Source organism: Aethalodelphis obliquidens, unplaced genomic scaffold (genome assembly GCF_003676395.1).
Source record: "Aethalodelphis obliquidens isolate GAN/ISIS:26980383/991018 unplaced genomic scaffold, ASM367639v1 scaffold1, whole genome shotgun sequence".
In the NCBI taxonomy this organism is placed as follows: Eukaryota; Metazoa; Chordata; class Mammalia; order Artiodactyla; family Delphinidae; genus Aethalodelphis; species Aethalodelphis obliquidens.
The window spans coordinates 68543105-68560642 of NW_020837945.1; the positions used below are offsets into that span (position 1 = coordinate 68543105).

Sequence of the window (17538 nt, forward strand, 5' to 3'; positions counted from 1 at the left end):
GAAGGTTCGTAGTTCCTGTTGTTTTTTGTGTCTGTCCCCAGTGGCTAAGGTTGGTTCAGTGGGTTGTGTAGGCTTCCTGGTGGAGGGGACTAGTGCCTGTGTTCTGGTGGATGAGGCTGGATCTTGTCTTTCTGGTGGGCAGGTCCACGTCTGGTGGTGTGTTTTGGGGTGTCTGTAGACTTATTATGATTTTGGGCAGCCTCTCTGCTAATGGGTGGGGTTGTGTTCCTGACTTGCTAGTTGTTTGGCATAGGATGTCCAGCACTGTAGCTTGCTGGTCCTTGAGTGAAGCTGGGTGCTGGCGTTGAGATGGAGATCTCTCGGAGATTTTTGCTGTTTGATATTATGTGCAGCTGGGAGGCCTCTTGTGGACCAGTGTCCTGAAGTTGGCTCTCCCACCTCAGAGGCACAGCACTGACTCCTGGCTGCAGCACCAAGAGCCTTTCATCCACAGGGCTCCTTAATTTGGGATGATTCGTTGTCTATTCAGGTATTCCACAGATGCAGGGTATATCAAGTTGATTGTGGAGCTTTAATCCGCTGCTTCTGAGGCTGCTGGGAGAGATTTCCCTTTCTCTTCTTTGTTCTCACAGTTCCCAGGGGCTCAGCTTTGGATTTGGCCCCGCCTGTGGGTGTAGGTCGCTGGAGGGCGTCTGTTCTTTGCTCAGACAGGACGGGGATAAAGGAGCCGCTGATTCGGAGGCTCTGGCTCACCCAAGCCGGGGGGTAGGGAGGGTCACGGAGTGCGGGGCGGGCCTGCAGCGGCAGAGGCCGGCGTGACGTTGCAGCCTGAGGCGCGCCGTGCGTTCTCCCGGGGGAGCCGTCCCTGGATCCCGGGACCCTGGCAGTGGCGGGCTGCACAGGCTCCCCGGAAGGGCGTGTGGCTAGTGACCTGTGTTCGCACACAGGCCTCCTGGCGGCGGCAGCTGCAGCGGCCTTAGCGTCCCATGTCCGTCTCTGGGCTCCGCACTCTTAGCCGCGGCTCGCGCCCGTCCCTGGAGCTCTCTCAAGCAGCGTTCTTAATCCCCTCTCCTCGTGCACCAGGAAACAAAGAGGGACGTAAAAGTCTCTTGCCTCCTCGGCAGGTCCAGACCCCTCCCCGGACTCTCTCCCGGCCAGCCGCGGCGCACCAACGCCCTGCAGGCTGTGTTCACGCCGCCAACCCCAGTCCTCTCCCGGCGCTCCGACAAAAGCCGGAGCCTCAGCTCCCAGTCCCGCCCGCCCCGGCGGGCGAGCAGACAAGCCTCTCGGCTGGTGAGTGCCGGTCGGCCCGATCCTCTGCGCTGGAATCTGTCCGCTTTGCCCTTCGCACCCCTGTTGCTGTGCTCTCCTCCGCGGCTCCCAAGCTCCCCCACTCCGCCTCCCGAAGTCTCCACCCGCGAAGGGGCTTCCTAGTGTGTGGACACTTTTCCTCCTTCACAGCTCTCTCCCGCTGGTGCAGGACCCGTACCTATCCTTTTGTCTCTGTTTAGTTTTTTCTTTTGCCCTAACCAGGTACGTGGGGGGTTCCTTGCCTTTTGGGAGGTCTGAGGTCTTCTGCCAGCGTTCAGTAGGTGCTCCGTAGGAGTTGTTCCACGCGTAGATGTATTTCTGGTGTATCTGTGGAGAGGAAGGTGATCTCCGCGTCTTACTCTTCTGCCATCTTCCCGGAAGTCTGATTGTTCTTATAAAATATACTTTTAGCTGTTTTGCCTTAGTGAAATAATTTTAAATTCTAATAATAATGCAAAAATATGTTGAGCTCTTGCTTTGTGCTAAGCTCTTTGCTTTCCTTGTACCATTAAATCCTCAAAGAAAGCCCCACACTAATCCTATTATTATCACCATTTTTCACTGAGGCCCAGACAGTTCTTACAGCCAGTCAGTGACTTGAACCCAGGTGACTCCAGAACCAGTGCTCTTGCCTATAGATAGACACACCTCTGTTACCTTTCTCAGAACACCTAAAAGTAGTTTTTAGAGTTGCCTCATGGTGGAGCAGTGTCACCCAGGTGACCTTTTAACTTGAGAAAAATAAACAAATTCATGCTTTAAAAAAGAAAATCAAAAAACCAATTTCCTTCCTATTGACAGGCATGAAACTGCATGCTTTCCAAATATGCTGAGCAGAGTGATAATAATGTTTTTCCCACAGTAAAAACTAAGTGATTACATTTTACCATATAACATGCTCTATCTCCAATTGTCAGGATATTTTTTCATCTCCGTCGGATCAGACCTCAAAGGCTACTACTACATGGTTTTTTGCCTTTTCCTCCAGGCCATGGGTACTTAGGGAATCACAGCGTTCAGCCAGATAGAGATAATCTTGATATGGAGCCTTTAAAATAGGAAATCAGGGAATTCCCTGGTGGTCCAGTGGTTAGGACTCCACGCTTCCACTGCAGGGGGCACGGATTCGATCCCTGGTCGGGAAACTAGCATCCTGCAAGTCACGTGGCATGACCTAAAAAAAAAGATAAAATAGGAAATCAGAGGAAGTCTGAAGAAACTAGAGACTATTTTCCTTCAGTGTTTTGTTTTGAAAACCTTCAGACTTACAGAAAAGTTGAGAAACTGGTACACCTAGAATCACCAATTGTTAACATTTTGCAGCACTTGCTTTATCTCATTCTCTCTTTGTATGTTTGTGCGTATAGTGTGTATATTTGTTGTTTATAATGTAAGTTGCAGATAAAATGAATGTATAAAGTTATTTTTCTTATTAAACTTTTTATTTTGAGATAATTAGACTCATGTGGAGTCATAAGAGAGCGCCTGTATAATGTTTACCTGCTTCCCCGCAATGTTCCATCTTGCAAAGCTATAATACAGTATCACAACAGGATGTGGATATTGATGCAGTTAAGATATATAACAGTCCTATCACCATAAAGACTCCTCATGCTGCCTTTTATAGTTCCCTCCTGCCCTAACCCCTCCTTCATCTCTGGCAACAACTAGTGTGTTCTCCATTAATACAATTTTCTCATTTTGAGTATGTTATATGAATGGAATCATACAGTATGTAACCTTTTGTGATTGGCATTTTTTACTCAGCATAATTCTCTGGAGATTTATCCAAGTTGTTGGATGTATCAATTGTTTGTTCCTTTTTATTGCTGAATTATATTCCATGGTATGGCTGTACCACAGTTTGATCAGTCACTCATTTGAAGGACATCTGAGTTGTTTCTAGTTTTTGGCTGTTATAAATAAAGCTGCTATAAACCTTCATGTACAGGCTTTTGTGTGAACAAAAAAGTCTTCATTTCTCTGAGATAAATGCCCAAGAGTGCAATTGCTGGGTCATGTGGTAGTACATAGTAGTTGCATGCTTATTAAAAGACAAACTGTTTTCCAGAATAGTGTACGATTTTACATTCCCACCAGCATTGTGTGAGTGATCCAGTTTTTCTGCATCCTTATTGGCATTTGGTGTCGTCTCTATTTTTTATTAATACTTTATCCATTCTGATAGATGTGTAATGATATCTCATTGTGGTTTTAATTTGCAGTTTCCTAGTGGCTAATGATGTTGAAAATAATTTTATGTGCTTATTTGTCATCTTTGTATCATCTTGGGTGAAATGTCTATTCATGTCTTTTGCCTATTTTCTAATGAGATTGTTTGTCTTAAACTGTTGAGTTTGAGAGTTCTTTATATATTCCAGATATTAGTCCTTTGTCAGATACGTAGTTTGCAAATATCTTCTCCCAGTCTTAGCTTGTCTTTTCATCCTCTTAACAGAGTCTTCTGCAGATCAAGCATTTAAAATTTTTATGAAGTTTAATTTTTCACTTTTCCCTTTTTTTTTTCTGTACTGAATTGCTTTTGCATTAAAAAAAATCAGTTGGGCATGTTTATGTGGATCTTTTTCTGGGCTGTGTATCTGTTCCATTGATCTATGTGTCTGTCCCTCTGCCAGTACCATATAGTTTTGATTACTTCAGCTATTTAATAAGTCTTAAATTCAATTTTCTTAATAGTTATAGAGATATTCAAACAATGTTTTATAATGGGTGAATTATGGTGGTTTGTGTTTTATGAAGAAGTGGTCCATTTCACTTAGGTTATCAAATTTGTGTGTCGAATGGTTATAGTATTCCCTTACTATCCTTTTGATGTCCGTAGGCTGTGTAGTGATATTTCCTGTTTCAGTCCTCATGTTGATCATTTGTATCTTCTCTTTTTCTTTATCTGTCTTTCTTGTTAATTTCATTGATCTTTTCACAGAGCCTGCTCTTTGTTTTATTTTTTTTTTTCCTATTTTCTATTTTATTATTTCTTTCCTCATGCTTGCTTTGTCTATTTGGCTCTTTTTCTAGGTTCTTGAGATGGGAGCTTAGATGATTTGATTTGAGAATTTTCTCTTTTGTAATGTATACATTTAGTGTTACAGATTTCCCTCTTAGCACTTCATTAGCTGTGTTCCATAAATTTTGAGCTGTTGTATTTTCATTTTCATTTAATTCAGTGTATTTAAAAAAATTTTCCCTGGGATTTCCTCTTTGGCCTATGGATTATTTAGAATTGTGTTGCTTAGTTTCCAAGTGTTTAGATATTTTCTGGTTTTCTTTCCATTATTGATTTCTAGTTTGATTCCATTGTAGTTTGAGAACATATTCTGTGTGATTTCAGTTATTTTACATTTGTTGAGGTTTGTTCTGTGGCGCAGAATATGGTCTGTCTTGGTATATGTTCCTTGGGCACTTGAACAGAATGTGTATTCTGCTGTTTTTGAGTGGGTGTTCTATAAATTTTGATTAGGTTCTGTTGGTTGATGGCGTTGTTCAGTTTTTATGTATCCTTGCTGATTTTCTGGCTAGTTCTATCAATTGTTGAGAGAGGAATATTGAATTTTTCAACTGTAATTGTGTATTTCTCATTTGAGTTCTATCAGTTTTTGCAGTTCTGTTGTTTGGTTCATACACATTTAGGATTGCTGTATCTTCTTGGTTGATTGATCCATTTATCATTTTTTAACATCTTTATTGCAGTATAATTGCTTTACAATGGTGTGTTAGTTTCTGTTTTATAACAGAGTGACTCAGCTATATATATACATATATCCCCAGATCTCCTCCCTCTTGTGTGTCCCTCCCTTCCTCCCTATCCCACCCCTCTAGGTGGTCACAAAGCACCAAGCTGATCTCCCTGTACTATGCAGCTGCTTCCTACTAGCTATCTGTTTTAATTTGGTAGTGTATATATGTCCATGACACTCTCTCACTTAGTCCCAGCTTACCCTTCCCCCGCCCCGTGTCCTCAAGTCCATTCTCTGTGTCTGCATCTTTATTCCTGTCCTGCCCCTAGGATCTTCATAACCATTTTTTTTGATTCCATATATATGTGTTAGCATACAGTATTTGTTTTTCTCTTTCTGACTCACTTCACTCTGTATGACAGACTCTGGGTCCATCCACCTAACTAAAAATAACTCAATTTCGTTTCTTTTTATGGCTGAGTAATATTCCATTGTATATATGTGCTACATCTTCTTTATCCATTCATCTCTTGATGGACATTTAGGTTTCTTTCATGTCCTGGCTATTGTAAGTAGTGCTGCAATGAACATTGTGGTACATATATATCTTTTTGAATGATGGCTTTGAATTATGGCCCAGTAGTGGGATTGCTGGGTCATACGATAGTTCTATTTTTAGTTTTTTAAGGAACCTCCATACTGTTCTCCATAGTGGCTGTATCAATTTACATTCCCACCACCAGTGCAAAAGGGTTCCCTTTTCTCCACACCCTTTCCAGCATTTATTATTTCTAGATTTTTTGATGGCTGCCCATTATGACCGGTGTGAGATGATACCTCATTGTGGTTTTGATTTGCATTTCTCTAATGATTAGTGATGTTGAGCATCTTTTCATGTATTTGTTGGCCATCTGTATGTCTTCTTTGGAGAAACGCTTATTTAGGTCTTCTGCCCATTTTTGTATTGGGTTGTTTGTTTTTTTGATATTGAGCTGCATGAGCTGCTTGTAAATTTTGGAGATTAATCCTTTGTCAGTTGCTTCATTTGCAAATATTTTCTCCCATTCTGAGGGCTGTCTTTTCTTCTTGTTTATGGTTTCCTTTGCTGTGCAAAAGCTTTTAAGTTTCATGAGGTCCCATTTGTTTATTTTTGGTTTTATTTCCATTTCTCTGGGAGGTGGGTCAGAAAGGATCTTGCTGTGATTTATGTCATAGAGTGTTCTGCCTGTGTTTTCCTCTAAGAGTTTTATAGTGTCTGGCCTTACATTAAGGTCTTTAATCCATTTTGAGTTTATTTTTGTGTATGGTGTTAGGGAGTGTTCTAATTTCATTCTTTTACATGTAGCTGTCCAGTTTTCCCAGCACCACTTATTGAAGAGACTGTCTTTTCTCCATTGTATATTCTTGCTTCCTTTATCAAAAATAAGGTGTCCATATGTGCGTAGGTTTATCTCTGTGTTTTCTGTCCTGTTCCATTGACCTATATTTCTGTTTTTGTGCCAGTACCATACTGTCTTGATTACTGTAGCTTTGTACTATAGTCTGAAGTCCAGGAGCCTGATTCCTACAGCTCCGTTTTTCTTTCTCAAGATTGCTTTGGCTATTCGGGGTCTTTTGTGTTTCCATACAAACTGTGAAATTTTTTGTTCTAGTTCTGTGAAAAATGCCATTGGTAGTTTGATAGGAATTGCATTGAATCTGTAGATTGCTTTGGGTAGTATAGTCATTTCGCAATGTTGATTCTTCCAATCCAAGAACATGTTATATCTCTCCATCTGTTTGTATCATCTTTAATTTCTTTCATCAGTGTCTTATAGTTTTTTGCATACAAGTCTTTTGTCTCCTTAGGTAGGTTTATCTCTAGGTATTTTATTCTTTTTGTTGCAGTGGTAAATGGGAGTGTTGCCTTAATTCTTCTTTCAGATTTTTCATCATTAGTGTATAGGAATGCAAGAGATATCTGTGCATTAATTTTGTATCCTGCTGCTTTACCAAATTCATTGATTAGCTCTAGTAGTTTTCTGGGAGCATCTTTAGGATTCTCTATGTATAGTATCATGTCATCTGCAAACAGTGACAGCTTTGCTTCTTCTTTTCTGATTTGGATTCCTTTTATTTCTTTTTCTTCTCTGATTGTTGTGGCTAAAACTTTTTGTTTTGTTTTGTTTTGTGGTACGCGGGCCTCTCACTGTTGTGGCCTCTCCCGTTGCGGAGCACAGGCTCCGGACGCGCAGGCTCAGCAGCCATGGCTCATGGGCCCAGCTGCTCCACGGCATATGGGATCTTCCCGGACCGGGGCACGAACCCGTGTCCCCTGCATCAGCAGGTGGACTCTCAACCACTGTGCCACCAGGGAAGCCCTTTTTTTTTTTTTACATCTTTATTGGAGTATAACTAAAACTATGTTGAATAATAGTGGTGAGAGTGCACAACCTTGTCTTGTTCCTGATCTTAGAGGAAATGGTTTCATGTTTTCACCATTGGGAACAATGTTGGCTGTAGGTTTGTCATATATAGACTTTATTATGTTCAGGTAAGTTCCCTCTATGCTTACTTTCTGGAGGGTTTTTATCATAAACGGTGTTGAATTTTGTTGAAAGCTTTTTCTGCATCTATTGAGATGATCATATGGTTTTTATCCTTCAATTTGTTAATATGGTGTATCACATTGATTGATTTGCATATATTGAAGAATCCTTGCATTCCTGGAATAAACCCCACTTGATCATGGTGTATGATTCTTTTAATGTACTGTTGGATTCTGTTTGCTAGTATTTTGTTGAGGATTTTTGCATCTGTGTTCATCAGTGATATTGGCCTGTAGTTTTCTTTTTTTGTGACATCTTTGTCTGGTGTTGGTATCAGGGTGATGGTGGCCTCGTAGAATGAGTTTGAGAGTGTTCCTCCCTCTGCTATATTTTGGAAGAGTTTGAGAAGGATAGGTGTTAGCTCTTCTCTAAATGTTTGATAGAATTCGCCTGTGAAGCCTCTGGACCTGGGCTTTTGTTTGTTTGAAGATTTTTAATCACAGTCTCAATTTCAGTACTTGCAATTGGTCTGTTTATATTTTCTATTTCTTCCTCATTCGGTCTCGGAAGGTTGTGCTTTTCTAAAAATGTGTCCATTTCTTCCAGGTTGTCCATTTTATTGGCATATAGTTGCTCGTAGTAATCTCTCATGATCCTTTGTATTTCTGCAGTGTCAGTTGTTACTTCTACTTTTTCATTTCTAATTCTATTGATTTGAGTCTTCTCCCGTTTTTGTTTTTGTTTTTGTTTTTTTGCGGTATGCGGGCCTCTCACTGTTGTGGCCTCTCCCGTTGCGGAGCACAGCCTCCGGACGCGCAGGCTCAGTGGCCTTGGCTCACGGGCCCAGCTGCTCCGCGGCATGTGGGATCTTCCCGGACCGGGGCATGAACCCGCGTCCCCTGCATCGGCAGACAGACTCTCAACCACTGCGCCACCAGGGAAGCCCCCTCCCTTTTTTTCTTGATGAGTCTGACTAATGGTTTATCAATTAATGTTTATCTTCTCAAAGAACCAGCTTTTAGTTTTATTGATCTTTGCTATTGTTTACTTCATTTCTTTTTCATTTATTTCTGATCGAGTTAATCTTTATGATTTCTTTCCTTCTGCTAACTTTGGGGGTTTTTTTATTCTTCTTTCTCTGATTGCTTTAGGTGTAAGGTTAGGTTGTTTATTTGAGATGTTTCTTGTTTTTTGAGGTAGGATTGTATTGCTATAAACTTCCCTGTTAGAACTGCTTTTACTACATCCCGTAGGTTTTGGGTCATCGTGTTTTCATTGTCATTTGTTGCTAGGTATTTTTGATTTCCTCTTTGATTTCTTCAGTGATCTCTTGGTTATTTAGTAGTGTATTGTTTAGCCTCCTTGTATTTGTATTTTTTACAGAGTTTTTCATGTAATTGATATCTAGTCTCATAGCATTGTGGTCGGAAGAGATACATGATACTATTTCAATTTTCTTAAATTTACCAAGGCTTGATTTTTGACCCAAGATATGTTCTATCCTGGAGAATGTTCCATGAGCACTTGAGAAGAAAGTGTATTCTGTTGTTTTTGGATGAAATGTCCTATAAATATCAGTTACGTCTATCTTTTTTAATGTATCATTTAAAGCTTGTGTTTCCTTATTTATTTTTGTTTTGGATGATCTGTCCATTGGTGAAAGTGGGGTGTTAAAGTCCCCTACTATGATTGTGTTACTGTCGATTTCCCCTTTTATGGCTGTTAGCATTTGCCTTAAGTATTGAGGTGCCCCTACGTTGGGTGCATAAATATTTACAATTGTTATATCTTCTTCTTGGATTGATCTCTTGACCATTATGTAGTATCCTTCTTTGTCTCTTGTAATAGTCTTTATTTTAAAGTCTATTTTGTCTGATATGAGAATTGCTACTCCAGCTTTCTTTTGATTTCCATTTGCATGGAATACCTTTTTCCATCCCCTCACTTTCAGTCTGTATGTGTCCCTAGGTCTGAAGTGGGTCTCTTGTAGAAAGCATATGTACGGGTTTTGTTTTTGTATCCATTCAACCAGTCTATGTGTTTTGGTGGGAGCATTTAATCCATTTACATTTAAGGTAGTAATCAATATATATGTTCCTATTACCATTTTCTTAATTGTTTTGGGTTTGTTATTATAGGTCTTTTCCTTCTCTTGTGTTTCCTGCCTAGAGAAGTTCCTTTAGCATTTGTTGTAAAGTTGGTTTGGTGGTGCTGAATTCTCTTAGCTTTTGCTTGTCTGTAAAGGTTTTAATTTCTCCGTTGAATCTGAATGAGATCCTTGCTGGATAGAGTAATCTTGGTTGTAGGTTTTTCCCTTTCATCACTGTAAATATGTCCTGCCACTCCCTTCTGGCTTGCAGAGTTTCTGCTGAAAGGTCAGCTCTTAACCTTATGGGGATTCCCTTGTATGTTATTTGTTGTTTATCCCTTGCTGCTTTTAATATTTTTCTTTGTATTTAATTTTTGATAGTTTGATTAATATGTGTCTTGGCATGTTTCTCCTTGGATTTATCCTATATGGGACTCTCTGTGCTTCCTGGACTTGAGGGACTATTTCCTTTCCCATGTTGGGGAAGTTTCCAACTATAATCTCTTCAAATATTTTCTCAGTCCTTTTGTTTTCCTCTTCTTCTTCTGGGACCCCTGTAATTCAAATATTGGTGCGTTTAATGTTGTCCCAGAGGTCTCTGAAACTGTCCTCAATTCTTTTCATTCTTTTTTCTTTATTCTGCTCTGCAGTCGTTATTTCCACTATGTTATCTTCCAGGTCACTTATCCGTTCTTCTGCTTCAGTTATTCTGCTACTGAATCCTTCTAGAGAATTTTTAATTTGAGTTATTGTACTGTTCATCCTTGTTTGTTTGCTCTTTAGTTCTTTTTCTAGGTCCTTGTTAAATGCTTCTTGTATTTTCTCCATTCTATTTCCAAGATTTTGGATCATCTTTACTATCATTATTCTGAATCCTTTCTCACGTAGACTGCCTATTTCCTCTTCATTTGTTTGGTCTGGTGGGTTTTTGCCTTGCTCCTTCATCTGCTGTGTGTTTCTCTGTCTTCTCATTTTGCTTAACTTACTGTGTTTGGGGTCTCCTTTTCGCAGGCTGCAGGTACATAGTTCCCGTTGTTTTTGGTGTCTGCCCCCAGTGGGTAAGGTTGGTTCAGTGGGTTGTGTAGGCTTCCTGGTGGAGGTGACTGGTGCCTGTCTTCTGGTGAATGAGGCTTGATCTTGTCTTTCTGCTGGGCAGGACCACGTCCGGTGGTGTGTCCCTTATTATGATTTTAGGCAGCCTCTCTGCTAATGGGGGTGGGATTGTGTTCCTGTCTTGCTAGTTGTTTGGCATAGGGTGTCCAGCCCTGTAGCTTGCTGGTCGTTGAATGGAGCTGGGTCTTAGTGTTGAGATGAGATCTCTGGGAGAGCTTTCGCCGTTTGATATTACGTGGAGCCAGGAGGTCTTTGGTGGACCAGGGTCCTGAACTTGGCTCTTCCACCTCAAGAGACACAGGCCTGACACCCAGCCAGAGCACAAAGACCCTGTCAGCCACATGGCTCAGAAGAAAAGGGAGAAAAAAGAAAGAAAGAAAAAAATTAAGTTATTAAAATAAAAAAATTATTGAAAATTTTAAAAATTAAAATAATGCAAAGAAAAAGAAAGAAGAGAGCAACCAAACCAAAAAACAAATCCACCAATGATAACAAGCACTAAAAACTATATTAAAATTTAAAGGAACGACAGACAGAACCCTAGGACAAATGGTAAAAGCAAAGCTATACAGACAGAATCACACAAAGAAGGATATACATACACACAAAAAGAGAAAAAGGAAAAAAGTATATATATCTATATATTAAAAAAAGGAAGAGAGCAACCAAATCAATAAACAAATCTACCAATTATCATAAACTCTAAATACTGAACTAAGATAAACATAAGACCAGAAGCAAATTAGATGCAAAAAGCAAACCCCAAGTCGATAGTTGCTCCCAAATTCCACTGCCTCGATTTTGCGATGATTTGTTGTCTATTCAGGTATCCAGAGGTGCAGGATGCATCAAGTTGATTCTGCAAATTTAATCCACTGCTCCTGAGGCTGCTGGGAGAGATTTCCCTTTCTCTTCTTTGTTCGCATATCTCCTGGGGTTCAGCTTTGGATTTGGCCCCACCTCTGCATGTAGGTCACCTGAGGGTGTCTGTTCTTTGCTCAGACAGGATGGGGTTAAAGGAGCAGCTGATTAGGGGGCTCTGGCTCACTCAGGCCAGGGAGAGGGAGGGGTATGGAATGTGGGACGAGCCTGCTGCGGCAGAGGCCAGCATGACGTTGCAACAGCCTGAGGCGCACCATGTGTTCTCCCGGGGAAGTTGTCCCTGGATCCTGGGACCCTGGCAGTGGTGGGCTGCACAGGCTCCCGGGAGGGGTGGTGTGGATAGTGACCTGTGCTCACACACAGGCTTCTTGGTGGCTGCAGCAGCAGCCTTAGTGTCTCATGCCCATCTCTGGGGTCCACACTGATAGCCGCATCTCGCATCCGTCTCTGGAGCTCGTTTAGGCAGTGCTCTGACTCCCCTCTCCTCGCACACCCCAAAACAGTGGTCTCTTGACTCTTATGCAGTTCCAGACATTTTCCTGGACTCCCTCCCGGCTAGCTGTGGTGCACTAGCCCCCTTCAGGCTGTGTTCATGCAGCCAACCCCAGTCCTCTCCCTGGGCTCTGACTTCCGAAGCCCAAGCCTCAGCTCCCAGCCCCCACCTGTCCCGGTGGGTGAGCAGACAAGCCTCTCAGGCTGGTGAGTGCTGGTCAGCACTGATCCTCTGTACGGGAATCTCTCTGCTTTGCCCTCTGCACCCCTATTGCTGCACTGTTCTCCGTGGCTCTGAAGCTTCCCCCCACCACCACCCCCTATCTCCGGGGAGTGAAGGGGCTTGCTAGTGTGTGGAAACTTTTCCTCCTTCACAGCTCCCTCCCATACGTGCAGGTCCTGTCCCTGTTCTTTTGTCTCTGTTTTTTCTTTTTTCTTTTGCCCTACCCAGGTACGTGGGGAGTTTCTTGCCTTTTGGGAGGTCTGAGGTCTTCTGCCAGCATTCAGTAGGTGTTCTGTAGGAGTTGTTCCACATGTAGATGTATTTTTGATGTATTTGTGGGGGGGAAGGTGATCTTCCCGTCTTACTCCTCCACCATCTTGAAGGTCTCTGTCCGATCCATTTATCATTATATCCCTCTCTGTCCCAGGTTATTTTTACTTTCTTTGAAATATTTTTATTTATTTATTTATTTTAAGTTTTTATTTTTTGGTGGCACTGTGCAGCACATGGGATCTTAGTTGCCTGACCAGGGATAGAGCCTGTGCCCCCTGCAGTGGCAGCCTGGAGTCTTAACCACTGGACCACCAGGGAAGTCCCGAAATATTTTTATATTTATCTAATAGTAAGATAGCCACTCCTGCTTGCCTTTGATTAATGTTTGCATGCTATATCTTTTTCCATCCTTTTACTTTTAACTTGCCTATGTCATTTGGATTGATTTTCTGGTAGACAACATGGAGTTCATTTATGTTTTTTAATATACCCTGCCAATCTCTATCTTTTAATTGCTATATTTAAGCCATTTATATTCAGTATAATTATTGATATGTTACAGCTTAAGTCTGCCATCTTATTTTTTGTTTTCAGTTTTTCATTTTTCTGTTTTCTTTTTCTTGTCTTCCTGTGGATTATTGAACATTCTTTTAGAACTAAACATTCTTTTAGATAATTTTGGCTTATCTATAATGTTTTTGAGTATGTCTCTTTGTATAGCTTGAAATATTGCTCTAGGTATTGCATTTCATCTTCTTATCTCAGTTTTCTGGTGTTATCATTTTACCAGTTCAGGTGAAGCATGGGAACTGTACCACCCTTTATGTCCCTTTGTCCTCGTCTATTTATAATATAATTGTCTTAAATATTTCCTCTACATATATTTAGAACCACATCAGGCAGTGTTAACAATTTTTACTTGAACCATCAAACATTTTAGAAAGTTCTTAAAAAGGCAAGCCTATTACATTAACCTGTATTTTTGCTGAGTTCCTTTTCATTATTCCAAGGTTCCTTCTTCTGTTGTTTCCTTTCTATCTAGAGAGCTTCCTTTAGCCATTCTTTTAGAGTACATTTGTTGGTGATAAATTCTCTTAGTCTTCTGTCATGTCTTTATTTTCCCTTCATTCCTAAAGGATATTTTTGTTGAGTATAGGATTCTGGATTGACAGCTCTTTTCTTTCAGCACTTGAAAAATGTTGTTCCACTCTTACCTGAACTTTATGGTTTCTGATGAGAAATCCATTGCCCTGCTAATGCCAAGTGGAGATGAATGTCCAGAGTCCCACTTGGTCTCCACTGACACCACAGGGTGGGAGTCAAAGTTCTGGCTTCCCACTTGCCTTCTCTGAAGCCCTGGAGTGTTAGAACATCTCCTTAGAGCATTATAGGCTCCCACATAGGCTTTGATGGGGTGGGTGTGGGTGGTCACAGTTTTTTTGTGGGTTGTTTTGTTTTGTTTTGTTTTTGGTGGCTGGAGTAGAATAGTTATTATGTAAAAGTTCTCTGTCTTGGAAAGGTACCCCTCTCATGGTCTTTTGGCTAGAGAGAACAAGATTTTACTGAGTGTTTTTTTGTTTGTTTGTTTTGTTGATGTGCATCCATTGGTGTTTCTAGTTGCCAGCTTCTTCAGCTCCAAGTTTGGGATATATGAGGCAAAAAAAAAAAAAAAAAAGGGTAGTTTACCACTGTGTCATTCCCTGGGTCTCAAGGTCCTTAGCCTATCTGCCTTCTTCTCTTCATCATCCAGAGTCATCTTTTGCTTGATATATAATGTCCAGGGTTTTTAGTTGTACTTAGTGGAAAGAATAGAGGAAAGTGCATCAACTCCATGATCCCAGAAGCAGAAGTTCCTGCACAGTTGTTTTTAAAATAAGTTACAAACATCAAGATATTTCACCTCTAAAAACTTGAACGTGTGTCTTTTGAAAACAAAGACATCGTTCTACGTAGCTATGATACCTTTATCACACCCAAGAAATTTAACATTGATACAGTATTATCTAATAGAGGATTCATATTCAGATTATGTTGTCTCCAAAATGTTCTCTATAGCTCTTTTCCTCTGATTCCAGATTATGCAAACCTATTTCTTAAACCTATTTCCCTTTTAAATAGGGAGTGTATTAAAGATACATTGAGTGTAGCGCTGAGTGTATTAAAGATATTACACTGTCTTATCTGTAGTTGAAAAATCCCCTTTTCTACTCTCATATTTTACCCTGTGACCTGTTACAGCTTTATAGTAGAAGCATCTATTTCTTTTCCTGTAACCCTAATCGTCTTTCATTTTTATATTTTCAACAGTGTTATTTATTTGTCTACTACACCGGCTGGCGGAATGTCAAATCTTTTTTGACTTTTGGCCTAATCTGTCTATGCAACATGTATCTCTATGAACTGCGCAACCTCTGGCAGCTTTTCTTTCACGTGACTGTGGGAGCATTTGTTACACTCCAGATCTGGCTGAGGCAAGCCCAGGGCAAGGCTCCTGATTATGATGTCTGACACCATCCTTCAGACTTGTTGCCTTGGCTTCATGGGAAAAAGGAGGGAGCATATCTTAACTACCACTGTGATGAAGAAACTGTTCACCACAAATGAGAAGCTCTGCTGTCTTTCTCTCCAGCTGTCCTTTTCGTTTTAAGTCAGCATGGCATGCCTATGAGCATGCCATACCTGCTACGCAAACTCCTCTCAGCAGAATGTTGGCCATGAGATTATCAATCAGAAGAAGATGAGGAGATCTCTCTGCAGGGCCATGGCAGTGGAAGAACAGTCAGATGCCATTGGAAGACTTGGCCAGCAGCCCTGAATCCTGGCTGGAGAGTTCAGTCAAAAATTACGTGTGGTACTTGCTCTGAGAACTAAGCAGGAGCTCTAAAACCTGGGTTTGCCTTTGTGAGGCATTAGTGTAGACCAAATAAAAAGATGCTGCAGTGAATTGGAAAGTTTATGTGTAAAACAAATTACTTGCTAAATATTAGATTTTGCACATTTATGGTACCATGAGTTTGTGAAGTCCAGATTGGTGTGGAATGGGTTCTTTTTCCTTTATATTTTTGCTTGAATCTTAACCCTGGAAATCACCCGATGTAGGAGAAGGCTCTGGTGAGCTCATCCCTGGAGCATTGCAAGTATTGAAAACACAGTGACACATGTTTCTTTCCTAGGCCATGTTTATACTTTCTTTTGAAATCACTTTTTAAAAATATTTGTTAGGCTATAGCCATTGTTTGCCAAACTTCAATCAGTTGAGTATTACATATGCTATTATTTACTTAATATTTATCTTTTAAATTTTAAAATATTTAAAAAAGAAACTAACCTCTATTCCAAGTAGAAAACCAGCATCAGTTTGCCATAAAAAAAGGATAACTACAAAATAAATAAAAATAAAACAAAGATGTTATTAAATTCTAGCTGGATACTAATTCCTGCCAAGGCTCTGAATCCAAAAAGCCTGTTCTTTCTTTGTTGCAGTGAGAGAGACGTTACCCAGCACCAAAATGGAGCTCTGTCTGTGGAATTATCAGAAGTTTAAAAGAAAATTATAAAGGGAATGCCATTCTCACTGTGATTCAGCATTATTTAATTCTGTGTTGTGTATCACCTAAAATCATCTTGCATGCCACCAAGTGGCATGGGTCCTGCACTATGGAGACACTGAGCTGTTCTAAAAGAATCAGAAGGTGACTCTTCTCTCAGCACTTCTTATTATTCCTCTTATCATTTTATGGCTTTGAGGAGTTAAGCACCTACTGTCTTAGAGAACTTACTTGCTTTTTGATAACTTTATAAAGATTGTTTAAGCAGCTTTGAATTAATAATACAGGAAGCATAGTTTGTTTCCATTAGCAAAATCTACAGCTCTTCTGGTTTCGAAGTCATCTTCATGAGTGATTTTCTTGAGAAAAGATTCCAACTAAGGAATTCATAAGGTACTGAAATTTGATATCCAGAAAAACAGTGGACCCATTACATATAATTCATGTTCTGGGTATACTAATTTTCCAGAAGAAATTGTCCAGAGAGGTAAAGTCACTGAACTGCACTGTTTCCAGAACCAGTATACATAGGTATGTCTACAATGAGAAATCTTGCTTAATTAGAACCTTTTTGCTACACTCTTCTTTCAGGAGAATGAGACAAAAGAAGACAGTAAGCTTAACGATTTCGGGGATTTATTTAATGCAAGAAACTCCAGTTCCCTCCAATTTTCTGCCTCTAACAAAACTGCACAGAAATTATGAATATTCTGAGAGATATCCCAAGGTACCACATGATCCTAAATCATCAAAATAAAATTGATTTATGTTTGGCGTTTTGTAGTTACTGAGCCAGGAAAGTAAAGTGGTTCAATTTAGTAAGTTTTTTTCCTAAACTAATGGTTAAAGCAAGAAGAGTTTTCTTGTAAATAGTTGATTAACCAGGAGATTGGAGTCTTCTGGTTCTTTGTGATTTTGCTGTATATTGATATTTTATAGCTCTTTTACCAGTTCGGTTCTCCTAATGATTGAATTATAATATTTGGTATTTGGATACATTGAGCAAGGACACTTGAAAACTCACCAGCTATCTTTAAAGGCTTAATTTGTTTTTTGTTTTTGTTTCGCTTTTTCACCAGCTATTTTGGATAAGGGGATGTTTACATTTTAATGTAAAAAGTGAAAACAGGTATAAATAATGTTTTATGTATAGAAATGCTTTCTTTCATTATTTGGTGCCTGCATCTCTCAGTGTTTATACAACTTCCCTGCCTCTATCATGTTGTTGCCAAAGAAACTGAATTTGGAAAGATAAATTTTTGCCATGAATGTAAAGAAGTTTTTAAGCTCTTGAGAGAGAATCACTTAGGCTTCTAATGTGTATGATGGTAATACGTTGTGTTTATATTGCAATTTTACTTCTAAGAGCAAGTCCGCATTTACCTACCTAATCATAATGGGTTTTGTAGTGTCGGGGAACAGT

The 17538-nt window shown here is 40.2% G+C and overlaps 1 protein-coding gene across 3 annotated transcripts in view; it reads left to right on the forward strand.

Annotated features, from left to right (window-relative positions):
- SEC22A (SEC22 homolog A, vesicle trafficking protein) overlaps positions 1-17265 on the forward strand; it is an 83996-nt gene extending 66731 nt beyond the window's left edge. For all 3 annotated transcript variants that reach the window (XM_027106572.1, XM_027106581.1, XM_027106564.1), the window contains exon 7: positions 14875-17265. In XM_027106572.1, the coding sequence (XP_026962373.1) occupies positions 14875-15075 (201 nt within the window). In that variant the 3' untranslated portion in view covers positions 15076-17265. The remainder of the gene's footprint in view (positions 1-14874) is intronic.
- The last annotated feature ends 273 nt before the right edge of the window (positions 17266-17538 follow it).